Source organism: Natrix helvetica, assembly GCF_964273705.1.
Source record: "Natrix helvetica genome assembly, chromosome: 2".
In the NCBI taxonomy this organism is placed as follows: domain Eukaryota; kingdom Metazoa; phylum Chordata; class Lepidosauria; order Squamata; family Natricidae; genus Natrix; species Natrix helvetica.
Window position 1 is genome coordinate 207086181 of NC_138552.1, and position 27609 is coordinate 207113789.

Consider the following 27609-nt stretch of genomic DNA (forward strand, 5'->3'; position numbering starts at 1 on the left):
GTGAACCCGTGGTCCCGGAGCGCCTGCATGGTGTGTTCTAGGTCGCTGACAGCTTGTAGATGCGATGATGACAGAATGAGAACATCGTCCAGGTAACAGTGGAGTCTGACCGGACGTGACGGCTGCGAGAACCTTTGTGAATGTCCTGGGCGCCGATGACAGGCCGAATGGCAAGGCCCGGTACTGGTAATGGAGGCCCGCGTAAGAGAACCTCAGGAACTTGCGGTGGGCTTTGCGGATAGGGACGTGGAGGTAGGCCTCTTTGAGGTCTATGGACGTTAGTATATCGCCTGGTCTGATGCACCCCAAGATGGACTGGAGGGACTGCATCTTGAACCTGCGATATGTCACGTGGTGATTGAACCTCTTTAGATCTAATATCCCCCTCCACCCTCCTGAGTTTTTGGGGACCAGAAACAGGATGGAATAAAACCCTCTTCTCTCCTGGCCTGCTGGGACAGGCTCTATGGCCCTGATCTCCTTGAGGTGCCTTATCTCCTGTTCCATGAGGGATCTTTTGACTAACCCTGAGGGAACTGGACACCGGATGAAGTGGCGGGGAGGGGGGGACCAGAATTCTAGAGTGAGACCCATGCGGACCGTTTGAAGAACCCACTGGTCCGATGTGGTCTGCTCCCATTTGGCGTGAAACAACTGCAGCCGCCCTCCTATGGGAGCTGACCTGTGATGGTCATTTATACCTCCTAAAGGGTCGGGAGCCGGAGCCCCCCCGAAATGGCCACGTGGAGAAGGTCTGCTGGCGACCTCTGTCTCGAAAGGGCTGACGGTCCTGGGACCGCTCACCCTGCTGGGGATACGCCCGATGATAGGGGGCGGAACTGGTGGAGGGCTCATTGCTCCGAAAGGCCCGCCTCCTGTAAGAGCCAGGGCCTTTACAATCAGGCCTCTTGGTGACTGATGGCATCACTTTCTTTTTGTCCTTGTTTTCCACAAGGACTGGATCAAGGACCTCACCAAACAGCTTGTCCCCTTTAAAGGGGGCAGTAACAAGCTTCCATTTGGAGCGCATATCCACATTCCAGTGCCTAAGCCACAGGAGGCGTCTGGAAGTAACATTAAACGCCAGGGCACGCGAGGCAAACTTAGCAGCATTCAGAGTGGCATCAGCAGTGTACTCTGTGGCTGCCATGATCTTATTGATATCCTGCCTGACTTTAACGTCCTTGGCAGGTATCGTCCTCAACAACTGCCTCAGCCACAGGAGAGCAGCCCTGGAGAAAAAGGAGGCCGAAGCGGAGGACTTAATAGCCCATGCAGCTGCCTGATGGGTCTTGTGACAAGCAGTTTCGGTTCTCTTGTCCTCAGCCTTGAGCCCCTCCAACAGATCAGGAGGGAGCACAGAAGAGGAGGTAAGAGCCGCTACAGGGGGATCGATAGGAGGGAGCTTGAGCAGCTCCTCCAGGCTGCCATCCACCGTGTATAGCTTCTTGTCATGGCTGCTGGGGGTAGCCATGGTAGCTGGCTGTGCCCACTGTCTTTGAACTAAATTGAGGAACATCTTGGGCACAGGAACTATTTCCTGGACCGAAATGGGTTCCTCAAAGAGATCCCCAGATAGATCATCAGGGTCTACAACCTCTTGAGCTGGGGGGGTGGACCCCATGCGAGTTGAGATCTTAGCCTTATCTAAAATGGTTTTGAAATTATCCAAATTAAATAAGCCTGAAAAGGCCGGCTTTTTGGCGGGGCTTGCCTCATCCCCAGAGAATTCAGCTTCCTGCCTAGGAAGAAAATCCTCTTCTTCCTCCCAGTCTGACTCATCGGAAGCCACTGAAGAATGCAGGGACGGGGGTGGAAGGCTAGGAGTCATCTCTCTGGAATCCTCCTCCTGCAAATAGTGGGTCTTGCGAGTGCGCTTGCCACCTTTTCGCATGCCTGCCTCAATGCCCTGGGAAATGGCCCTGTTAATTATTTCCTGCATTTCAGTGGATAGGTTAGGCCCTTGGTCCTCAATGGGGCGAACCCCTTGAGTGGGCCCGGAGATCGGCTGTTGAGGGGCTAAGGGCCCCATTGGAGCTGGTCCCTCCTCCATATCAGAGGGACAGGCAAAGAGATCAGCCTGATCAGCCATGGAATGGCCTGGAGAAGTTGCCATGGCCAAGGAATCCCCTTCCTCTTCACTATCAGAAATGGGGCCTCCCTGGGCTGGAGGAATTTCCCTGGAGGGCTCCCCAGGAGACACCGAAAGGGAAGACTGGGCCTGCTGTTGGGCTTTGGAAAATTGTTTTTCTAAGGCCTTCTGGCGCCTTAATGCATCTTTGTCTAGGCCTGAGCCCTGCTTGGGGCCATGCCTGGAGTAAGGCTTACTCCCTCTAATGGCCTCCCTGGCAGCTTTCCCGGCCTGTCTTACAGGGGCTCTGGAAGAGACACCCTCAGAACTTTCAGGGGCCTGATCTGCCATGGTAACAATCACTGGTTGGGACAGTAGGGGGATGGGAAAACCACCACTCACCACCTCCAGAAAGCCCACCGCAGCACGATGCTCCTGAGGAGACAGAGAAACTGCAAGGCCTGAAGTAGCTTGGAATTTTTTAGGCGTGAGCAGAATTCGCTCCCAGCACCTGCAGGAGAGTAAGGGAGGCGACCCAGCAGGCCACAATCCCACGCCGCTATCACTTGCTTGGATTGGGGCCCAGGTCGCCGGTCACACCGGCCAAGTCTGACTCCACGCGGCTCCTGCAAAGAGCCAGGCACCAGGCAGCTGCGGCAAAAAACTTTTAAAAGTGAAGCTGGAAGGTTGCGCAATCCAAAATGGCGGCCGGAACTCACCGCTGCTTTGCGCGCCAAATTTGAAGAGGGAACAAGCCAAAATGGCTGCCCTGGAAGCCCGCGCCGCAATTTGACTTGCTAGAAGCACAAATTGCAACGGAGGGCTTCCAGCGGGAATCGGCCCCCAGTAGGGTTGTCCCAACAGCGCTGGCGTCGGCACTCCGACCCACGCGCTTCCCCCAACAGCTGCCTGCGGCTTCAAGGAGCCAGAGCAAAGCCCCGGACTCCAGGAGAGCCGAAAGGGTGAGAAAAAAACCAATTAAAAAGGGAAAAAAACAAACTTAATTTAAAACTCACCAGCCTGCTCTAAAAAATCCTTAGTTACACTGTTAAAAAAATATTCTTCCTCTGGAGAGTCCAAGGAATCAATCTTAGAACTGGAGAAATTTTTTAGCGCGTCCACTGGGCTAGCTAAATTGAAAAAATCTGAGGATAGTCAGCACCAGAGGCGTGGCTTAAAGTTTTCAATTCAGTTCTGGGCAGATTGGCTGTGTTTAACCCCTTCTTTGGACTCTCCAGAGCAGCGCCCTGGAAAACAGCTGATCGGTGGTATTCCAAGAGGCCGATCCAACCACCAATCAGCTGCTTGGTGGCAAAGGTTCCAGTGTTCCTCGGTGGTAGCAGCATTGCAGTTCAGTTGACCGGTGGTGGGCGCAACAGAGCAGAGCCCTGACGAGCCACGTGCTGGGGCTGTAATAACGTGCTGAAACTGACCAGGCTGTTTGTTGTTTGCTGCAAGGACACTAGCCAGATGAACACAGGATGTATGCTGGGTGGCAGAGGCAGATTCCCCCCCGCCTCTGAAGCTAATGTGCGTCTTATGATCTGGTGTGTCTTATAGTACAAAAAATATGGTATTCATTTCTTTAAAGTAAATGTTAGCATCTAGGCCACATCACAGCACGTACTTAAGAATCAAACAACATTTCTATAAAGAAAGTATTTGTACAAAACCTGTTTGATGATATATATCTGAAAAAGCATCAGTAAACAATAAATGATCTACTTGAAATAACTGTTCAGAGCTCTACCTCTAGGTAATGTGATTTCAACATATCCAGATGAGACCAGGTCAAGGCATAGGTTACCAAGATGATAGGCATCTGCTGTTGCAAAGGCTATACATTGCATCACATCCTATGCCAAAAAGAACAGAATTTCCTTTAGAAAACACTTAGTTGTCTCACTGACTAGAACTGCTATACTAAAGAGTGCTACACAAACTCATTGTTAGCATTTGGCCACTAGATGGGTAAAATTCTGCACAGAGCCATAGTTTTGTTTTTTCCCCAAAAGTTTTACACTTAAATAGTTTTACATTTGCTTCACTAATATGCGGATAGACAAATACCTCCTCTGGATATACTAAGCAACTTCAATTATGTTCTTTGGAAGATTGTGATTTAGAGAAAGGTACAAGTCCATATATTCATTACAAGCTTCACACTACACTATCAATTAGATGCAAATATAGTTTGGCTAACTGCTTTGAGTTTAGCTCCAACATCTGCTGTTGATGTCAGGATGTTTTGTTAAAGAGCAATAAGATGTGATCCTGTATGGCCTCTTATTCCCTAAACCTAGGGTCCCCAACCACAGTCCACAGCTCAGACCTAGTCTGAAACTGTTGGGAACCATGCTGTGCAAGTAATGTGTGTGTATGTGAGCAGTTGCATTTGCGCAAGTTGCGGGTGCACATGCAAAACCATCTCCCCACCACTACTACTGCTGTTCCATGGAGCCAGAAAGATTGGGGATCACTGCCCTAAAAGATAAGATGAAAGACTCATGTTCAAAAAGAGATTATTTCTTATTTCACATAATACTAGACATTGAATGTTATATTCACCAGATTTTTAAAAATCTCCCTAGTGAGATCTTACGATTTGTATTTTATTTTCTAGAGTGTACCTAAACATTAACATTAACTTTGCAAAAATAAGATTTTCCCTAGCACTCTGATTTCCAGCAGGTGGTGCTCCTCTTTAGTAAAAAGAACAAATTTAGGTTTCAAATTGTAAATGTTTCATTTAAGTCAATGTTCTTATCTGGCAAAAGACTTTTCCATGTGGCAGTATTTACTCAAAATAACTTCATTCTTTCAACCCTGAAATTTGTATTATCACTACGGGGGGGGGGGGGGGGGCGACCCCGTAACAAAATTATACCTACAAAAGCTTCCCCCCCTAAGTTTCAGTGTTCCCTAAATGTAGAGCATCTTTATTAGCATCGCTGCATTGTTAATCATGCAGAGTAATTTAGAAATAATTTTCCATGTCACAATTATAAAAGCGTCCCAATAGTTACATTCTTAATATGAGATTGCAGTATAATGATAAATAGCAGCAATCTATTGGATAGAGTTATATTCGTTATTCCAAAGTTATTGGCATAACACACCTTATAATATACACATTATTTAACCTTAAAGGAATAGAGAATGGAGTGTTAAAGTCTTTTCACTTATACTATATAAATCTTCAACTCTAAACTATATAAATATAAAGGGATATAATATTTGTACTAATACAGCGATGGCTGAACCTTTTTTGGCTCGCGTGCCACAAGTGGGGGGAGCGCAGGGGGGCGTGTGCAGGCGTGCCGCACCCATAATGCAATGCACGACCCCCCCCAGTGCGCATGCACGCACAACGCGCAACCCCTCCATTTTTACATGCTTTTTTCGCCCTCCCCAGGCTCCAAAGGCTTTATAGGAGCCTGGGGAGGGCGAAAAGAGCCTCCCCCGCCCCCCGGAGGCCCTCTTCAGGGACCGTCCAGAGGCTTCCCTGAAGCCTTCGGAACGCTTAAAACGACCCTCCGATCAAACCGGAAGTCACTTCCGGTTTGCTCGGAGGGTTGTTTTAAGCATTCCGAAGGCTTCAGGGAAGCCTCCGGACGGTCCCTGAAGCCTCCGGAGGCCCTCTAGGAGGGCGGGGGAGGCTCTTTTCGCCCTCCCCAGGCTCCTATAAAACCTCTGGAGCCTGGGGAAGGTGAAAAATGGCTTTTAAAAAGGTGAACTCAGCTAGCCTGCGCGCGCATGCACGCTGGCCAGCTAACAGGGCAGCGCCTTGCGTGCCCTGACAAATGGCTCCGCGTGCCACAGGTGGCACGCGTGCCATAGGTTCGCCATCACTGTACTAATATATAACTGCCTTTTAATTCAATTATAACATTAAGAACATTGTTCTGGGAATTATCAGTCACATTACAGTACTTTTAGTGCATAATACAATTCAGTTACCCCTATAATAATTCTTTCATCAACGAAGAATAGAGAGATTCTGAAAAAGCCCCTAAAACAGACAAAACACACAATTCAATTTAATCATTATTTTGCAAATTATTAACATACAGAATTTGGAAAATTAGATTCTTTTCCTTAATATCTCCTAAATTTTTGAAACATTGCTAATGAAGCATATACTCACAAATTCACCATTAGCACTATTTATAGTTTCCCACTGCAAATCTACTGTATTTTCGGACCATAAGATGCACCGGTGTATAAGACACACCAAGATTTCGAAGAGGTAAGCAAGAAAAAAAAGTTTTTGTTTTCCCCGGCCCCCAGGAGCACTCTGCAGGCTTCAACAAAACTGAGGGAAGGCAAAAATGCAGTTTTTCACCCAAATGGGGGCATTTTCCCCTTCCCCCCGCCCTGCTGAAGCCTGCAGTGCTTCTGGTGGGGTGGGGGAAGGAAAACACTCCCATTTTGGTGAAAAACGGCCCATTTTTTGCCCATTTTTCACAAAAATGGAATTGCGAGGGTGCAGTTTCAGGAGGCCAAAAATGGCTGTATTCGGTGTATAAGACGCACCAACATTTCCACCCTCTTTTGGGAGGGGAAGGTGCATCTTATACTCCAAAAATATGGTAATAATCTTCATTACGATCATAGTCTAGTATAGCTCATTCAAATCCTCACCTCAAATTTTGTCTAAGAATTCTCCTGTTCAGAAACAAGAAATGACCTGAACTTTCTCCATCAAAAAATAAAACAGAAATAATAGGATGGAGAGCCAATTTAGTGTAGTTTAGATTAAGGCACTTGGCTAGAAACTGGGACTGTCAATTCTAGTCCCATCTTTACGTGACCTTGATCGATTTTCTCACTTTCAGTCCTAGAAAGGAGGCAATGGCAAACCACTGAAATTTGCCAAGAAAACTGCAGGGACTTGTCCAGGCAACATTGTCTCAAAAGACACACACACACCCAACCAACCAACCAACAAACTAAAAATCTAGCATGATGCAAAAGGAACATATTAAAAAGGAATCAAGCCTCATCACTGTGACAAAAACAATAGCATCTTTTAATAGATCAAAGCATAACGTATTTAGTACGCATAAAAGCTTGTGGATTATAGACTACTTGATTAGATGCATGCAATATTGCCATCCTGAATTCAGATTACCTTAGCTTCAGATGGTAGTGGCAGGTTAATTCTTGATGGCTGCTTGGTCCTTGATGCTTTTGGTAGACGCTTAACTGGTACAATATCTTGATTTGGTTGAAGTTTACTAGGTGATAAAACTGAATAATGTCTATTTGGTATTCCAGTAAGTATTCCTATATGTTTTAATTTCTGCTTAAAAATTGAAGCTTTAAGAGGATGAAGTTCTCTGGATGAAGGACAAACATCCATAGTCAGGTAATTGGTAATTTTTGCCATAGCACCAATAGTAATTTGTGGACTGAACCATTTTGAATTGTCTGTGCAATTGCTAGTAAAATTAGAAGAAGTTGCCTCTGGGATGCATAGCCTGAGATATCGATTTACTGATAGCAAGTTGTCGCTTGATGCTAAATATCCATATGTAGGAAAGTATCGGCACTGGCTTATTGTATATGAAGATCTAGCCAGGAATCCCAATAGTTTCACTGCCATCTTTTCATTGAGACCTATATAAGAGAATTATAGAACATTACTTTTCTAAAAAGGGAAAAATATAAGTTTACAAAAGAGGTTTGCAGAGCATCGTACAAAAAATAATTAAAACTGAGTTTGTAATCTGTTTTAAAGAAACAAGCAAGGGACAGAACCATCCACCCTTAGAGTAAGGCAGACCTATGGATACAGAGATTCCAGGAATACTGCTTTGTGTAGAGTGTAACAAGAACATCTTGAAACCTCTCCAAGTTTCTCTTTGTCCCTTCTTACACAATTAGCGTTCTAGGTGGGGTTTCTCAGTTTCTTTTTCATATTTGCTTCTGCTGTATGTAACTGCTTTTCCATGCCTTTTCTTAAAGATCTTATATTAGATCACTTCTAAATTACTTTGGAATAACAATTTCTGTGTTACCCACCATAGGAATTTTAATGGCCAATTAAGTATCTAATAATCCACAGACTGAATAATATCTATCAAAGAAGAGATTTATTTTCCCTCTATCAAACATACTTCTTTGGGATGGCTACCAAAAGTGCTTGTGCATGTGCACATATATGGGCAAAATCTTTCAAAGAACTTTAATGCTTTAAAGAGGGGTATTTAGCTTGTTTCAATGCATTTTGTGAAACCCCCTTTCAAATGCTTCGCACACTACTCATTCTGCTATTCTAAACAAGTTGGAATATATTCTTATATCTCTGGTTCTCAAAAAATGCATAACATAGAAAACATGAAGAGCTGCCAGATCTCAAAATATTTGGGAACTTGCTAGCAAAACAAAACGTAACATTGCAATTAGATTTGTCTCAAATTAAGGAATAGTTTTGATTTGAAATCTGAAGAGAGAAAGGGAAGATAAAATGAAATTCTAGGGACAGAAACAATGTTACAAAGTCTTGCACTTCTAAGACCTACTATAGACATTCTTTTCTACAGAGGAGCCAGTGTCCTTTAATTAAATGCAAGTAGTGTATGTGCATATGTAAGGTGCAAATCAGTTCTCTGCTTTGTAGGTAACTGGGCACATTGAACATGCCAGAATAAAGAACAACCTCAAATGGAAAGATTCAGATAATTAAATTTTATTCCTACTCAAATTACAGTTGCACATTTGAATGCAAAAGTTTAGATAACTCCACTCAAACGGTCCCTTTCAGTGAGTGAATGAAAAAAAAGCTGACATAATCTCTATTTCATTGAAACTCCAGAGACACAGTGTTTAGCCTCGGGGCTGGTGTGGCATGGCCAGCTCCATGTCACTTGTGTTGAGGGCACCTATGGTGGCCCCAGTGCTCTGCCAGGAAAAATAGGCTCCTGAGCTCCGTTTTTGGCTGTGACAGCCTCCTGAAACCCTCTGCCAGCGAAAACGGAGCTCTGGAGGGCCGAAAATGGAGATTGGGGGCCTGTTTCTGCTGGCAAGAGCACCGTGGTCCAGTCCTTCACTATTTCCAGGGAGGCCCCAAGGGCAACATCTAAGCACCCTGTGCACTGGATCTGGCCCCTGAGTTTGACACCCCTGATTTAATTCAAGTTGACTTAAATCAAGCCTTTTTACTTTTAAATCGTGATTTAAATCAACTTGATCTAAATCAAATCTACCCTGTTGTAAAGTGGGCCACCATGTAACTGCACCTGATTTTATCTTCTTTGCAGAGGTCGTTAAGCAAAAGTTGTGGCCATAAAGCAAATGCTGCTGTCATTAAGTGACTCTATTGTTCTATATGGAGTCATTTTTACCAGAAACTGGAAATAACCACCAGTTTCTAGTAAAAGCGATAAAATAATATTCACATGACCATGGGGAGCTCAAATAGCCTTAAATGCTATTTAAAAATATCTGCTTAGAAAGTACCTGTTTCTTCTTAAACATAAGTCTATTCAAGTATACACATGGCAAAGAATGTAATGTATAGTATGGGAGTGCTAATGATAAAATAATATGAAGTTATCAAATAAAGTTATATAAAATATAAATATAAAAACATTTATAGGGGTGCTGATGATATACAGAAAAGTAATATTGGAATGAATTGTTTAAATGTTAGCACCAAGGAAAGAAGTTATGAAAATGAAACAACACATTTTTGAGAATGTTAAAAAAATTAGTTTTTTAAAACATAGTTTATGTACATGATTTAGCTGGCAAAAAATTTAAATATAGCCATTATGTAACTTGTTTTGGCCATAAAAACTGTATAGAGGAATAGTAATAGCATTTTTCCAAAGGGAAAATTACAAAGAATGGATGCAAAAACAATAGACAAAATTGTTAAGTAATGCTGGAAAGTAACACTTGTAGAATTCCAAGTGAAAGGATACAGGAAAATGAGCAACATTTCAAGAGCAGTCTGAATATGCCAGGCATGGGAGTGCAGATCATATTTTTGCTCCTCAGCAGGAGGTTAATGAGAAAACAAGTTTACTATATATTTCAGTAGTTCTCAACCTGTGGGTTGCGACCCCTTTGGGGGTCAAACGACCTTTTCACAGGGGGCGCTAAGACCATCAGAACTCTAAACTTTAAACTCCACCTCGCGTTCCTTGACACCCCCCCCCCGTGGATGGGCTCCGGAGTCATTGCCAGCCGCGCAGAGCATCACCGTGGCTCCATGCCGGTACAATTACAGCCTCAGAGACTTCGTAATGGCGGGAAAGTGTTCTCACTCTGACAAAGCGCTGCCTTGTCTTTCACAGCCGCCTCGTTTCCAATTGGGAGGGGGAAAAATCATCTGCATGGATCCCCCCAATTGAAAACGAGGCAGCTTTAAAAGATGTGTGGGGTCCGGAGCCCATCCTTGCTGCCGAGGACGGGCACCGGACGGGATGCCGGCGGTGCTGGGAGCCGGGCTGTGCACCGAGGAGCCAGTGCCTGGGACGCCCTGAAGCAGTGCCAGCCAGCATGTCCCGTAAGAGCAGCCCCAGACGCAAGGGTGGCAGTGCCGTGCCCTGCCCATCGCCCAGCAACGCGCTGCCACCACTGCTTTGCCGGCCGGCGGGTAGGGGGCAGGCACAGCCTCGTTTCCAATTGGGGGGAGAAATCCTCTGCATGGATCCACCCAATTGGAAACGAGATGGCTGTGAAAGATGTGTGGGGTCCGGAACCCATCCATGGGGGGAAGGATCCTCGCGTTCCTTGTCTTCCCAGATGGGCTCTGGAGTCATCACCAGCCTCGCAGAGCCTTGCTGTGGCTCCACGCCATTGAAAACATAGGCGCATGGCACACCCCATAAATTACAGCCTCTGAGACTTTCCCCCAGAGAAAAACGCCACTGCCAGGTACTTTTAACCTGTGATTAAAGGTGACCACAGTATGTGTGTCTCTGTGTGTGAGAGAGACAGACAGACAGACAGATGCACACACAGTGACAGAGATGGACAAGGGAGGGGAGACACACACACACAGAGACAGACAGACGGAGACACACACACAGAGTGAGTGAGAGACAGACAGACAGACAGACACACACACACAGAGTGACAGAGATGGGGAGGGAGAAACAGACAGAGAGACATACACACACACACACAGAGTGAGTGATTAAGTGAGTGAGTGAGAGACAGACAGACATACACACGCACAGAGTGACAGAGATGGGGGAGGGAGGAGAGAGACAGAGAGATACAGAGAGAGAAAGATGCACCGGTGTATAAGACACACCAAGATTTCGAAGAGGTAAGCAAGAAAAAAAAGTTTTTGTTTTCCCCGGCCCCCAGGAGCACTCTGCAGGCTTCAACAAAACTGAGGGAAGGCAAAAATGCAGTTTTTCACCCAAATGGGGGCATTTTCCCCTTCCCCCCGCCCTGCTGAAGCCTGCAGTGCTTCTGGTGGGGTGGGGGAAGGAAAACACTCCCATTTTGGTGAAAAACGGCCCATTTTTTGCCCATTTTTCACAAAAATGGAATTGCGGGGGTGCAGTTTCAGGAGGCCAAAAATGGCTGTATTCGGTGTATAAGACGCACCAACATTTCCACCCTCTTTTGGGAGGGGAAGGTGCATCTTATACTCCAAAAATATGGTAATAATCTTCATTACGATCATAGTCTAGTATAGCTCATTCAAATCCTCACCTCAAATTTTGTCTAAGAATTCTCCTGTTCAGAAACAAAGGTGACCACAGTATGTGTGTCTCTGTGTGTGAGAGAGACAGACAGACAGACAGATGCACACACAGTGACAGAGATGGACAAGGGAGGGGAGACACACACACACAGAGACAGACAGACGGAGACACACACACAGAGTGAGTGAGAGACAGACAGACAGACAGACAGACACACACACACAGAGTGACAGAGATGGGGAGGGAGAAACAGACAGAGAGACATACACACACACAAACCGAGTGAGTGATTAAGTGAGTGAGTGAGAGACAGACAGACATACACACGCACAGAGTGACAGAGATGGGGGAGGGAGGAGAGAGACAGAGAGATACAGAGAGAGAATGACAGAGAGAGACAGAGGGGGAGGGAGGGGGAGAGAGACAAAGAGCCACACACAGAGAGAGACAGAAAGAGAGAGAAAGATATATTCTCTTAATATATAGATATATTAAGAAATATTTCACAATATATAATTACATATTGTTTTTGTGATTAATCACTATGCTTTAATTATGTTCAATTTATAACAATAAAAATACATCCTGCATATCAGATATTTACGTTACGATTCATAACAGTAGCAAAATTACAGTTATAGAGTAGCAATGAAAATAATTTTATGGTTGGGGGTCACCACAACATGAGGAACTGTATTAAAGAGTTGCGGCATTAGGAAGGTTGAGAACCACTAATATATTTACGGTTTTAAAGACAACATAGCCAAGTGACAAATCTTGAACTATGAAATATTTTGCACAAATGTCCCCAAATGTAATTTGCTAAATTGGGTAAGATTGGTGTACAATTCATTCATTCATTATGCTTTAGCTCATCTGAATAATTCACAACAAATAAAAAACAAGTCTCAAATTAAAACTAGTTGAAAACAAATATACAAGCATATAAAGGCATCAATAATCACTTAAAAAATAATCATGGTGAGTAGCAATCCATTCTTGTGTCAACATAGGCACTATAAACATTCCCCACAATTGCTGGAATACTAAGCAAGGTGGCAAAATCATTATCTTCATGGCCTTCCTCAAAGCTGGCCCAATCTATGTTTTGGGAGAATGTTCCAAAAGACAGATGCCACAGCAGAAATGCATTTGGTACTACTCCTGCTAGATGATACTCTTTCATAGATGGGATCTATACCATGTTTCTCCTGCCAACTCTGAGTGGATGAATTGATATAACCAGGAAGAGGCAGTCCCTCAAATGAGGAAGTAAACCATGCACAAGAATACATAGAAAGCCTAGTAAATATTTTATCACTGAGCAGAGTAGAAGACAGGGAAATGTGTCTTTTTTGCTGTTTATTTGTATAAAAATATATAGCATAAGGAATGCTTGAAGCCTGTGTATTAATGGGGACATCTATGTATATGCACCTTTCCACATAGATGATGCCATGTTGTTGGCTGAAAATCTGTGTTACACAAACCGTAAGATCTTATAATAGGTTTAGGTTAAAAGTTGATGCATCTTGTTGAAGTTAAAAGCCAATAGTTATACTATCTTAATTCAAAGAGATCCATTCCCTTTAACCCACATTCAGGACCAACATGACCCAAAATATTTCCTTGTATAAAACGTTAGCCTCCTTTTCCTATAGTACTACTTGTCCATATACAGAGATTCATCAAATTTATTGATCTTGTTGATCCTGAGCATGGTACAAAAAGTATTTCAAAGAAAGTTATCTTGTAAACCAAAGCTTTCTATCTCCTATTTTTGAAAATTCATTTTGCATATTTCTTCATATCGCTAAAGCACTCCACTTCGTCAGTATTCTCTTGATTTAAGGTATCTGCAGTCTTCAGTTCTGATAGACAGTTCATCATGTGGATTACATACCCATAACAAACCCAACCATCAATTTCTCTAATGAGTACTTGGAGCAATGTAATACTCTTTGGATTATCTGGATCTGTGGTATTCTGGATTCAGGCCTGGACATAGAATGGAAACAGCACTGGTTGTACTCACAGTTAACTTTTGTAGAACGTGTAGGGAGGAGCGTGACCATCCTTGTATTGCTGGACCTCACAGCAGCCTTCAATCCTGTTACCCATGCTTATCCTTTAGTTGTTTTCTTTCTTTCCTGAGTGGGGCCAATCAGTGGTTGTAGGGAAAGAGAGGCTGGACTCTTGGTCTCTGTTATAAAACAGAGTTTTATTCTTTATCCTAGCCCTTAATATATACATGAAACTTCTGAGGAAGGTAATAATTTAATGGCAAGAGATCATCACTAGGTAGATTAAACCTTTTATGTATCTCCACCTCCAACCCAATGGGAGATGTGCTACAAGTTCTTATTTGATGTCTGGATGGGAAAATATGAGACTCAACACAAGGAAGCTGGAGTAGCTGTTGATTCAGAAACCTACTGAGTGCAAGACAATACTAATAATGACCATAAAAGGGGTTACTACAGAGAGCATTGCTTGCAGTCTTGGATCCTTCTGAACTTACAGCTCATGCTAAAAGAGCAGATGATCAGGAGGGCCTCAGCTCATTGCACTGCAAACAATTTCTCATGCCCTTTATTACATTTTGCATGAATCATAATTGACTTTACATGGAGCTGCCCTTAAAGGCAGCTCAGAAACTTCACCTAGTACAAAGACTATGTGTTTATTAGGCCATCACATTACCACCATAGCATATTACATCATTGCTGTGAAGCTACTAATATTGGTATTTTTCTGGATGTAATTCAAAGTGCTGATTGCTACTTTTGCAATTCATTAGTGCATTTCTGGGAGATGTCTATGGAGATTTGAAAAAGCAACTTTGGACATTTCTGGGAGATGCTGAAGATGGTGTGCCCTGCCTCACCCGAAAAGGGTAGCTCCCAATGTCAAAGCCTTTTGAAAGCTTGTAAAAAGGTGAGTTTTCTAGAGGACCTTGGAAGTGTTAATATTATTGCCTTCGTAATATTATGACTACTATTTGCATTTGTTTTAATTAGTACATGTGCACAGCTATAGTTATTCAGAACCAATGCAGTAGATGAATTGCACAGATGAATAAATAAGTTAATTGAATTATTCTACACCCAAGTGATCTACTCTGATTCTGGATCAAAGTTTGCAAGCAATAAAGAACTGGATAAGGACCACTAAATATTAAAATGCATCTCAACAAGACTGAAGTCCTATAGTTGATTAGTTCTGAGGTACAGGGATTAGCTAATCTTATTGTTTTGAATGGAGTTACTTTAACAGTTTGAGGCTAATTAGCCAAAAGACTATTTTACAAAAACCTGAGCATGTTCTTAGAATTAGGCCTTTTTTGCTATTCCATTAATAGAAGAGTACAATTGAATAAGGCCACAAAATAGATTCTTCTCAGATGAGCAATCCAGAAAGTTGAAGGGTCTTTCTAAAAACATTCCGTTGCCAAGTCACAAACCACTCAGTAAAGTCTAAATTTTATTAGATCTGAGGATCTATTTTAAGAATCTATCTATGGCCATGATGGCGAACCTATGGCACACATGCCAGAGGTGGCACACAGCACCCTATCTGATGGCATGCGAGTTGTTGCCCCAGTTCAGCTCCACCAAGCATGCGCGCGCATGCCTCCCACCGACCAGTTGGTCTTCTGGTCTCTGCCACGCATGTGTGGGGGTGTATGGGCCCCCCTACGCATGCATGCGGGGGGGGACATGCAGGGGCCCCATGCATGCAGGGACAGGGCGCATGCGCGGGGATGCACGCACATTGCATTTTGGCTGTTCACAGAGTGTTCGCACTCACTCTGGAAAAGTTTAGCCACCACTGATCTATGGTATGGGTGGTCCAATATTAGAGTTTTAACCTAATCTGCCACATGTTTTCATCAAAAATAGATCTATATGAAAATAAAGCAATAGTTTATCCCCCTGCATTCTAAAACAATTTCAAGAATTGTTAAACGCAGGTCCTATGGGAGTAACATAACCTACAAAACATAATGGGCTGCACTGTATTAATATAGCTACAACTAACATACCAAACAGTGTATGGCTTTATCGTCTCCCAGAGCTCACATTTGAAGGGAAGCTCGATTAAGTCCCATCCAGACCACTGCCCAAACCATCCAACTGGGTTCTCATTTAGTTCACAGGTAAAGAATGTAGAATCGCAATCGGATGCTGAGAACTGTTATTTGCTCACAATGCCTTGTCAACTGCAGGTAGAAAGTGAACCCTCAAAACATCAGGACGCCGGCTTGCCTATTAGCTAGAGCTATTCTTTCGTCCATCAGTTTGTGCTGACGACATAAATACCTCACGACTCTTGAATACGTCGCCGAAAGTATTCAAAGGTGAGGCCCGATCCAACCCCGAAAGCCATTTTTTTAAAAAAATTATAGGTAGGTATTTTTATAAGGAGGACTAAACTTCGTAATGTTATTCTCGGAAATTCGGCTCACTAAAGGATGCGCGGACCCACTACCAAACAGTGCCACTGGCTGGATTACATCCGAACATCGTCTTGCTTGAATAAAAATCTAAACCTCTCCCTTAATTCCGATCGTGAGGGGAAAACAGCAGGGACCGCATTAAAATAAAATAAAATACGCCCCCCACTTCCATTTTAGCCATATTTTCATTCCAATAGAAAAACAGAAGCTAAGCAGCCCATCGGAAAAGGCGCCTCTCCTTCCTCACAACCTCCGTCAGGCCCTGACCTGAAGTGGCCCGCTCAGGTAGGAAGCTCCCGGCTCCTCTAAGTTGAGGTGGCCGCAGCCAGGTTCAAAGGAGAGAGAGAGAGAGAAAGTTATCTCAAACGTCCGGGCTCCAGCTCCGTTACCTGAATCCCAAACCCGCTCGCGCCTCTTGAGTGGCAAAACACCACACCGATTTCAGCCCCGTTCACCACGTGCTGCCTTCGTCCAATCATGTTCTCCGCCTCGCCTCTTTTTGGATCCACCCCGCTCCCCCACCCACCCAAGAGCGCGGAAGAAAAGCTCGCGCCTCGCCGTCAGGTGACCTCACGTGGCTTTCTGCCTGGCTTCCTCTCCCCGCCCCCCGCCGCCCCCGAGTCGCCCGCAGCATTCCCGTGCCTCTCCTTTTTGACCAATAAACGCACCAAGTCAACCGACCAATAGGAAGGAGAGTTGGCTTGAAAGTTGAGCAGCCGCAGTCTGCGGGGCTGAGGTCATAATGATTAAAATGGCGACGCCGCAGTTGGTGGGGTTACCGGCTTCTCTTACGGGCAAGATCAAGGGGTGCGTTTCTTTCCCTCGCCGGCTCTTTGTAGCTTGGAAACGGGAGGAGGGGGGCGGGCAGGAATAAAGCGTCGGGATTGAGAAGGTTGAAATTGTGGAGTGTCACAACACGAGGAGTTTCTGCCCGAGCGTTTCTGGAAATCCTCTTTCCTGCTCTGCTTTGGGGCTGCTTGTTTGAATTGCGAAAGCTCTCAGTTTTTTGAGGGAAATTGCAATCCCAAAGCGTTGGGAAGGCATCAGGTTGCGGAAGGCTGGGCCAGTTTGCTTATGGCTATTTTCGGCTAGATTCCGGTGACATGGCTTAACTTACCCATGCTTAATTGAACCACGGTGTGCTCAGTGTTCAATTTTTGTAAGTTTGCACGAGTCATTAAAGCATAAACGAAACCCAGCGATTCGGGCCAATGCTACGAATATTTGCCATAATTCAAAAGTGGCCACGTATAAATTAATCAGCTGTGCTTATGTTGTTCATTAAATTACTGGTGTTAAAAGTAAGCAAATGTCACTATTGATATTTTGCAGAAATTATAAAATGTCCACCCTGATAGATAATAGTTTGGTCTGTATAATGTTCCCAATTTTATATTTGTATTTATTGAAAATGTATCAGGAATTTCATTATTCCAGTCACCCAGTTTATTCCCAAGAATTACTTTGGTGTAATAAGTAAATGTGCAGGGCTAGAAATACCCTCACTTATAGTCCTATCATAGGTGCAAAACCAACTGGTTTTTTTTGGGAAAATCACTCACTCTGAAAACCTTGCTGAGAAAATTGCAGAGACATATATATGACCTGTTCAGACTGAACAAGATATATAGTGCATTACAAGCACATTAAAAAATAGGGTAGTTAATTTTTTATTTTGGAAATTTGGACCCTTGAAGGGCATAAAATTACTGTACAGTTTAAGTCTAAACAATTTTAACATAGTATCAGAGCCCTCCAGCTTTATTAGGTGCCCTTATTGTTAAAGCTGGAAGGCTCTGACACTCTGAATAATTGGTTAGACTTAAATTGTACACTAATTTCAAGATTTTCAGGGGCCCAAACTTTAAAAATAAAATTCACATTCTAATTCATATTGAATATTTGGTAATATTCAAGCTATTTACAAGCCTGTAATATTGTTTTTTTATAGATCTTTTGCATATAATACAATTAAAGACAGGCTGCCTCTTATCCTGACTCGTGTTATTGATACTTTGCATCGACATAAACATGAGTTCTTTGAAGAACATGGAGAAGTAAGAAATGTGACCCTTTCTGATTTATTCTTGTATGAATACAAATGTTGATTGTGCTTACTACTTTCTGTAGTTAGTTCTGCATAACCTAGATATAAGTTTTCCTGTTTCAAATGACATGATGTATACTGGATTAGCCAAGGTTTGTCTTGCCGAGCATCATCTCATTTATGTTTCAAATCTTTTAAAGTATTCGGGCCTTTTCCCACGTAAGATTGAGATTGTCTTGGCAACGTTTCGGTGAGGTCTCACTCGCCATCTTCAGGCTGGGTTTGGGGCTTAAAGCGTGGTCGGAACAGCTGTCTTTCTATAAATCTTGGTGGGGGTGTGTGGAGTGCTGGCTTTGTTTTAGTAAGTGGAATGATTGGTTGTGTGGTTGTATTGTGATTGGTAGATTGGTGCTGATTGGTGCTGGCTGTGTGTCTTTTGTTGTTTCGTGTTGTAACGGCATGGATGATGGGTGGGGCTCATTTGTTGACTAGGGCTGGTTCTAGATGTCTGGTAGGGAGAGGTATCATCACGTTTATTCATATTGTGGGTGTGTTTCTCTATTTTGATAGCTTCCATAATTATTCTCTTGTTGAAGTGTTCAGTTTTGGAGATTAACCTGGTTCCTTCAAAATTAATTTCATGTCCTGTATTTCGTAGACTCCTTGGTTTTCTAGCTGGATTTTGTCTTTGGGGTTTCTTAAGATGTTGGCTATTTTTTAGTCAGTGTTGAAGGCTGTCTTGATGTTGTGTTTGTGGAGAATTTTGCTGATTTTATCTGTGGTGCCTTTGATGTAAGGGAGGAGGGCGATGCCATTCTCCTGTTCTGTGTCTCAGTTTTGGGGGGGAGTCTCCCTTTGGATTAGGTTGGTAATTGTTTTTCTTTGGAATCCGTTGGAGATTAATACGTTTGTGAGAGAGTGTAATTGGTTGACCAACTTCCCTTTCTGGACGTCCTAATCTACAAAAAACCCAATGGCTCCCTAGACAAAACTCCAAAGACAAAATCCAGCTAGAAAACCAAGGAGTCTACGAAATACCATGCAAAATCTGCCCTGCAACATACATAGGACAAACGAACAGGAGATTAAATGCATGCATCGCAGAACATAAGAACGCAATAAGAAAAAAAGAAAAAACTTCCTCCACTTTCCAGCACCTTAAAGCTACAGGACATGAAATTAATTTTGAAGGAACCAGGTTAATCTCCAAAACTGAACACTTCAACAAGAGAATAATTATGGAAGCTATCAAAATAGAGAAACACCCCCACAACATGAATAAACATATGATACCTCCCGCCTACCAGACATCTGGAAACCAGCCCTAGTCAACAAACGAGCCCCACCTACCCCCCCCTGGCCTTATAACACGAAACAACAAGACACACAGCCAGCACCAATCTGCCAATCACGATACAACCACACAACCAATCATTCCACTTACTAAAACAAAGCCAGCACTCCATACACCCCCACCAAGACTTATAGAAAGACAGCAGCTCCGACCACGCTTTAAGCCCAAAACTCAGCCTGAAGATGGCGAGTGAGACCTCGCCGAAACATTGCCAAGACAATCTCAATCGTACATGGGAAAAGACCCGAATACAAGACCAGCATACCTACACCCATGAAAATCTACGAATATATATATATATGTATATATGTATGTATGTATGTATGTATGTATGTATGTACATATGTATGTATGTATGTATGTATGTACGTACGTACGTACGTACATACACACATATATACATACATGCATACACACACACAGACACACACATATATATTGAACAGCATAAGGGCCCCCAATAGTGGCCGGCAACAGCCTCGCTTAATGACACCATTCATTGCTCTCCCCATTTGGTAGTTAAGCGCAGCACAGAGTGGTTTGGGTGGGGGTGACCCTGAGAGGTCTAGTACAGGCCCATGGCCAAACTGCAGCATCTCCCCAATTCACATATGGCATTCCTCAGGCCTACCAGGAAACGTCTCCACCCAAGGCACCCTGTACTCCGTTTCCCATCCCATTGGGTCCCCTCAGACCTTGGACGTATTTTTCCACCCCACTGGGTCCTAAGTCTGATGTCTTCCATATTTTGTCTAGCTCTGCCATAGTTTTCTTCCAAGCAGTAAATATGTTTTTATTACATGGCTATTATGATCTTCATTGTACAGTTTTGAGTGTAGGAAGGTCAAGTCTGTTACCTTTTTAATTTTTTTTCTGTGTCTATTTGCACTGGGTTGGCTTTCCTTGGTCCCTTCTTTTCAGAGTGGAATAGCAGGCTGGCTTTTGCACCCTCCCCCCCCCCCCCCCTCCAGAAGATATTCAGTATCTTGAGTATTCAGCATTTCACTTCCTTTTATTATTTTCAATACAGCAGACAGCCATTTCATCTTTTTACATTTTGAGAAAGTGTTGTTTGCTTCATCTTTAATGATCTTACATTAAAGATAACTTCAGGCATTCTAATTATTAAATCCAGCACTAACCCTTGTTTTTGCTGATTTAATGTAACATCTTCAACTTTACTTTCAGAGTATATAGTTTACGTTGGTGTGATCCATTCAGTGATATTGATATATACCATCATCTTTTAGATTATTGGAAGAAGATATTTGTGATAAATATTGTATCTTCTTAAAACCCATGTTGGTTTCTCCCCCTTTGTTTCATTTGCTAGGACCAATTTTTCATTGAATTCCATGTGATACTGTACTTCCAATTTTAGTATTTCAGTAACCTGGTACTTCCTCTGCATTTCTGACTGGATCACTATAACAACAATTAACTTGCATTGAACTCAAGATTATTTTATTAATTTTTGGGACTGTATCTGACTACAGGTAGTCCTCAAGTTACAACTGTTCATTTAGTAACCATTCAACGTTAAAACAGTATTGAAAAAGTGACTTATGACCATTTTTCACACTTATGACCATTGCAGCATCCTCAGGGTCACGATCAAAATTCAGATGCTTGGCAACTGACTCACATTTATGACTCTTGTAGTGTCCCAGAGTCACGTAATCATCATTTGTAACCTGACACGCAAAAGTCAACAGGGAGATTCACTTAACCATGTTACTTACTTAACAACTGCAGTGATTTACATAATAGCTGGGGCAAGAAAAGTCATAAAATGGGGCAAAACTCATTTAACAAATGTCTCACTTAGCAACAGAAATTTTGGGCTCAATTGTAGTCATCTGCCAGTATTGTGCTGACATTGCCCTGATTGTAAATGACCATTTGGCAAAATACTTCAATGAATTGTGTTTAATCTAATCCCTTAACTATCACCTGATTGTTGTGGATGAGTATTTTGAGTATGGATATTTTCAATACTATATCTCATAGCATCATTGGGATGTTCAAACCTATCACCAGCGCAAACTGATGATTCATGAAAGATACATTTTAATTTACCATTGTCTTATTGTTTGCCATTCCTCTACTTTTACATTCAGTTTATGTAAACATTAAGAATAAAGAAACCTCTTTTAAAATCGATCACACTTTTATTATCCTCTTGAGGTCATATTTATTCACTTGCTTCCATTTTCAGCATAGCACAAATATTCATTTGGCTATTAGTTTAATTCATTAAGGTCACTAAAATGGTTGCCATACTGAGCTTTGTGTCAGGATATTTTTGAGTCTCAACACCAATACTTTCAATATGCTTAAAACATATTATTAAATATACTTTATTACAGTGTAAATTTAGTAAGCATAAACACTTGAATTAGAAACATTTTCACTTTATTTTAGAAAGGCATTGAAGCAGAAAAGAAAGCTATAGCCTATCTTTCCAAGTTGCGGAATGAGTTGCAGACAGACAAGCCGCTGATTGCACTGAATGATAATCTCCCTGATACTACTCTGTGGAACCAGTACTTAGAATATCATAAAAATGTATCAAATGAACCACCAAGCTGGTTTCAATCTCCTTGGTTGTATACAGAGTGTTACATGTATCGTAGAATTCATGAAGCTGTTATTCAGAGGTAAGCTTGTATGCTCTTGTCTCTTTTTGTTTAAATATTTGAGGAAAAAGATACACAAAAATTGCCCTCAAGTCAAGCTTGATCCATGCAATTACCTCAGCCACACTTCAAAAAGTGCTTGCTGTTGCCTCCCCCCCCCCCCCAAGGCTATCTGATTTTCCATTCCAGAGAACAGCCCTAACATTCCAGTACTAAACGGGTTCAACTTGTTTTAGCTTTGGAAATCATTCAGGGTTCTTTTAAATATAGGGGACTAATAAATATCATTAATCTTAATAATGGCTTGCCACAAATAGTACTCTCTTCGATTTGTACAGACTGGTAAAGTTAAGCAAATTCGTTGTGGTTTCACTTTTGTCTGAACTGAGCCTCCAAGTTCCATTAAATCCACATCTTATCATGGTGAGCTAGAGCATGGATTCAAACTCACCTTTATTCATTGAGGCTGAACTAGAGAAGGACTTTGTCATAAAACTAACCTGTTCAAAAATTCAATGTCATTCAGGATTGCATGTAAATTTTGTTTGGTAATTCAAGTTAAAATAGAAATAATAATGAATTTTCTCTCTTGCTTATTCAGTCATGCAAAGATGCTGTGTAGCCCTGTTCCATGTTCTTTTCTATGTTAGAATATAATGGTTGATCAGTAGAGTAATGTGAGTTTATATATGCCTTTTTGTGAAATATATCTTTTAGTTAAGCATTCCTTTAATTATTTTAGCCAATGAAAACTGATAAGGAACAGCAACAACATTAAGAAGTGAGGAGAATTATAATTATTTTGACTTGTTTAAGTCAAAAAGATGTATGTCCATATGTATGTATTAATGAGGGGGAAAGAATAAGGTAAGCCATTGGCAAACCCATTTCCACTTATTATGATCAAATGAAAGATCTCCCAGTATGGATTGTTATTGAAAAATAATACTAGGTATAATTGAACATGTTAATATAATCTCATGCTGTGCATTTCCAACAAGATTCATTTAATGAAAAGTAATTAATATATTCAATATGATATACAGTCTGAAGGAAAAAGTTTAATATGCATGTGTTTTAGATGCTAATGATATCAGAAACTAATCTAAAAACATCTTTTGTTTAGTCCACCAATCACCACCTATGATGTATTTAAAGAAGAAAAGAAACATGCTTTTTTTGAATCTCAGCAAGCCATGATTGCTTTAAGTTCTTGTCTCCAAGAAATGTTGAAAAATACAGATGGCTTAGATGAAAAACGTTTGAAAGAGGATTTTTGTAACCTAATTCAGGTAAAACTGATGCTTGTTTATATTTCCATATTTCAAAAACAGTAAGCAATACCGTCTTAATAATAAGATCATGACACATTTTTCGGGTGGGCAAAAATGTAAGCCCTCCCCTGAAAATAAGCCCCCTGGACACCCCCCTCTCCAGCCAGGCAGAGCGCCACTCACCAACCTCGTGGTATCCTGAAGGCATCAAGCCACAGGAACGGGGGGGGGGGGAGGAAGGCTCGCATTGCTTGGTGCCTTCAGGATACCGCTAGGTCAATGAGCAGTACTGTGCCCAACTGGAGAGGGGGGTTGCCGGGCTGTTGCTCTCTTGCGAGCGGGCTCCCGAAGAGCTGGGCACAGCCTCAGGGCCGAACGGTTGTGTTGCGCTGTTGCAGCAGCACTACACAGCAGCCATAAGGTGACCATACTCATGAGCAGCCGCCCGGCAACCCCCCTTTCCATCCGGGCACAGCGCCATTCACTGAGCTAGGGGTATCGTCAAGCCGCGTGAGCGCCTGTTCCCCACCCTCCGGCTCCCGCGGCTTGGCGCCTTCAGAATGCCCCTAGGTCAGTGAATGGGGCTCTGCATGGCTGGAGAGGGGGGTTGCACTAGTGGCTTTTCCGCTCCCCGCTTGCGCACCTCCCAGCCTCACGATGCCCTTGTCTAACTCTCCTCACAGAGCCAGGGCACCTCTGCCCGCCACCACCGCATGGCTTTTTCTAGGCTTCCAAAGCACGGAGGTAGGATGCCAAGTCTTCCGGAAGTTGCCGCTCTGGGAATACGCTCTATGGTTGTATGCTCTGGGAGTACGCCCTGCCTCAGCCAACCCACGACCATAGAGCATACTCCTAGAGCGGCCGCTGCCGAAAGACTCGGCTGCGGATCTCTGGAGTTTGGAAGCCGGAGAATAGGTTATGTTTGGGGTGCCGTGGCGGCGGCAGCACACTGGCCCTGCAGGGAGAGCTGGGCCAGGGCGTAGTGAGGTTGGGAGGCACACCAGCTGGGGACGGAACAGGCGCTCGCGCAACCTCCCTTTCTAGCCGGTCTGAGCGCCATGCATTGACCTAAGGGTATCCCGAATGCGTCAAGCTGCAGGAGCTGGGGGGATGGCAGAGCACCACGCGGCTTAGCGCCTTTGGGATATTACTGGGTCCGTGAGTGGCGCTCTGCCCGGCTGGAAAGGGGGGTTACCGGGTGGCTGCTCATGAGCGTGGTCACCTCAAGGCTGGTATGTTGCGCTGCTGTGACAGCGCAACACAGCCGTTTGCCCCTGAGACTGTGCCTGGCTCTTCGGGCGCCCACTTGCAAGAGAGCAGCCACCTGGCAACCCCAAAACAATAAGCGCCCCCGATAATAAGACCCAATCAATATTTTGAGGGGTCAAAAGAAAATAAGACCCTGTCTTATTTTCGGGGAAACACGCTACCATGTTTCCAGGTCCAAGAACTGCTGCAAAACTATGCATACTATCAGAATTTTAAAACGTTTGTTTTATCCAAAGTAACGAATATTATCCCAACTGTTCAAAATAGTGGCTGAAAGCTAGGGTTATGTAAAGCATGTCGCTGAACTAGAATGGGAATGTTTTGATTTTGCTTTGGACCACACTGATTCAATACTTTTTCAGAGGTTTGGAAGGAAGCTGTACAGTATGTCATTTCCCCCTTCTTTGTAAGAAATGCAGTTTGCTTTGGCAGGCTATTGGATTAGGTTTAGTAGATCAAAGAATTGTCTATTTACCAAAAATTAACATGCAATCTCTTCTTTTTTTAGGTTTCATTATGGGGCAATAAGTGTGATCTATCTATTTCAGCTGGGGCGGATAATTCTCAGAAGTCTGACCCATTACAATCTGTGGAAGAATTAAAAAAATTTATCTTGGTGGATCACATGGAAAAACTTTGGTCACTGCTTATAAACAAAAACAAAAACAAAACACCAACTAGGCTTGACATAGTTCTGGATAATGCTGGTTTTGAACTCATTACTGATCTTGTTTTGGGTGATTTTTTGATATCCTCAGACTTGGTTACTGAAATTCATTTCCATGGGAAAAGTTTTCCATGGTATGTGTCAGATACTACAAAACATGACCTGGATTGGACAATTGGACAGATGAAGGCATCTAATCATAAATGGATGGCTAGATGTGGTGTCTCCTGGGAGGGCTATCTGAAAAATGGTGTTTGGATTTATCATGATCACATGTTCTGGACTTTGCCACATGAATTTTCTAGTATGGCTCAGATTGCTCCAGATTTGTACACTGAGTTACAGAAATCAAGCTTAATTATTTTCAAAGGTGATTTGAACTATAGAAAGCTAACAGGTGATCGAAAGTGGGAATTCACAGTGCCATTCCACCAAGCCTTGAACAATTTTCAGCCTGCACCACTCTGTAGCTTAAGGACATTGAAATCTGATACTCAGGTTGGTTTGAAACCTGGGCAAGGTGAAAAGCTCATGAATGTTGACCCTGAGTGGATGATAAGTGGTAAATATGGAATAATTCAGTTTGATGCTACTTCCTGATAGGTTTGCAAAGTATGAAGAATGGCACTGTGCTAAAAACTGATTAATGGTCTAATTTGGAAGGCCACTGATTTTTAGTGTGCACTACTATTTTCTTCCATGAGCCATGCTGTTATTTTAAAGTGATATGCAATTGTGACCTCTTTTAAATCATCAGAAAAGATCAAATTTGTCCTCTGTCGTACTTTATTTTTAACTAATATAAATATAGAACAAGAAACAACAGCCAAAGCTACTACATTAGTTGACGTGCTTGACTCTGCTGTGTTAACATAAAACACAATGCTGCTTGAGCTTAATCTTGTTCAGAAAAAAACACGATGTTAAATAAAATGACTTCTCAAATGGCAAAACTAAAGGCTTCGAATTAAATTATCCAATATGAGAACTACATGTGTTGTTGCACAGTATTAAAAAGAAATAATCCAGTTGTGAGTGTCCTTCAGGCTTGCTCTATCAATTAACATTGAAGGCAAACTGATCAGAGACAGCAGTCTTTGTCACAATAGACTGTCAAGGTGTTGTGACTACATCTTCACATCTGCCTGGCTTCTTGTGCTCATTTATATTATTAATGGCATGCTGAGAAGGGTAATAACTCTAGGAATGAGTAGGAAGAGTCCCAGAAATAAGGGGGGGGGGAGGAAAGGGAAGGGAGGGAGGGAGGAAAGAATCATAGTTAACAGCCATGGGAGATATCTATTTATATATTGGACTGTTTATTCTACATATTAGGTGATACATTTATAGTTAATTGTTATTTCCTAATCTAAATAAATTTGTCCCATGGCTATTGTAATGATTCCACCTAAGCCTGGTTGGTGAGTTATAATGGGCATTAGAGAATTGTTCATCACTGCTACTCATCATTAACTGCAGTTTGTTCAAGTATTTTGATGAGGGTTTTTGTAAGACGTAAAGTTTCTTTCAAACAGTTATTGTCTAGTTAGGCTTATGAGAATATTTTTATAATTGCTTCTATCAATTCAGCTGATAAGGCAGATACCCTAGCAGAACTATGTATTCTGTATCTCAAATCAGAAAATATTTCTGGAACAAAGTTTTATTTTACAGTGATCTTTTGATTATTTTAATGAAAGTCTTATTCTATACGTTGCGCTATAAGAAATACTGGAAGGTACAACCTGACATACAAAGCTTGGGAAGGTTATTTTGAAACAATGTTCTTCCTTTTGGGTCTGTGCTCTCACCAACCCTTCTCCCTTTACTTGGAAAAGAATACAAAATGATTCTTAAATGAAGAAAATGGAATTGTTTTGCTCTTGTTTTATTACTTGGATCGCTTGATTGCCATAACAGGAACGGACAACATTTTCTTTTTGTCTGTAAAGGCTCTTCCTCTCTTTAGAAACAGTCTGTTAGAGATTGTGGTGGGCAGTGCTGAAGCAAGCAGCAGATGGAGACAGAGCCTAATGGAGGTTGTGATACTCTTCTTTTTCTTAGCCTCCCCCCCCCCTTTCCTTTTCATTTTAAACAGCAGGCCAAAGAAGCTCTTTCCAAGGCTCACAAGTTTTGTGCTTGTTTTATAATAACA

General features: G+C 42.6%; 2 protein-coding genes across 6 annotated transcripts in view; one reads left to right on the forward strand and one right to left on the reverse strand.

Annotated features, from left to right (window-relative positions):
• Nucleotides 1-16724, reverse strand: part of RMND1 (required for meiotic nuclear division 1 homolog) — a 52219-nt gene extending 35495 nt beyond the window's left edge. The window contains exons 1-4 of one of the 3 annotated variants that reach the window (XR_014174638.1): nucleotides 16594-16687; nucleotides 13781-13948; nucleotides 7206-7693; nucleotides 3822-3927 (exon numbers count right to left, since the gene is read on the reverse strand). Coding sequence is in view for 2 of the 3 variants with exons in the window: in XM_081944342.1 (XP_081800468.1) it covers nucleotides 3822-3927; nucleotides 7206-7693; nucleotides 13781-13820 (634 nt within the window). In the remaining variant the exon portion in view is untranslated. Of the gene's footprint in view, nucleotides 1-3821; nucleotides 3928-7205; nucleotides 7694-13780; nucleotides 13949-16593 lie in introns of all 3 variants that reach the window. The other 2 variants (XM_081944342.1, XM_081944343.1) reach the window with 2 other exon arrangements.
• A 147-nt stretch (nucleotides 16725-16871) lies between these two features.
• Nucleotides 16872-26644, forward strand: ARMT1 (acidic residue methyltransferase 1). Of its 3 annotated transcripts, XM_081945661.1 has the most exons (5): nucleotides 16872-17011; nucleotides 18156-18261; nucleotides 22030-22265; nucleotides 23371-23536; nucleotides 25296-26640. In XM_081945661.1, the coding sequence occupies exons 1-5, from the start codon at nucleotides 16947-16949 to the stop codon at nucleotides 26052-26054; spliced, it is 1332 nt and encodes a 443-aa protein (XP_081801787.1). In that variant the 5' UTR covers nucleotides 16872-16946; the 3' UTR covers nucleotides 26055-26640. The 3 variants fall into 3 exon arrangements, with proteins under 3 accessions (XP_081801787.1, XP_081801788.1, XP_081801789.1); XM_081945662.1 differs by lacking the exon at nucleotides 22030-22265 and having other exon boundaries at nucleotides 16887-17011; nucleotides 25296-26643; XM_081945663.1 differs by lacking the exons at nucleotides 16872-17011; nucleotides 22030-22265 and adding an exon at nucleotides 17099-17363 and having other exon boundaries at nucleotides 25296-26644.
• Nucleotides 26645-27609: the final 965 nt, after the last annotated feature.

Bases quoted from the DNA above. Each gene is read 5' to 3' on its own strand.
- ARMT1 (XM_081945661.1), top strand. From the start codon at position 16,947: ATGATTAAAATGGCGACGCCGCAGTTGGTGGGGTTACCGGCTTCTCTT. The intron at 17,012-18,155 runs GTGCGTTTCTTT...GTTTTTTTATAG, and splicing joins CTTACGGGCAAGATCAAGGG to ATCTTTTGCATATAATACAA. The intron at 18,262-22,029 runs GTAAGAAATGTG...ACTTTATTTTAG, and splicing joins TCTTTGAAGAACATGGAGAA to AAAGGCATTGAAGCAGAAAA.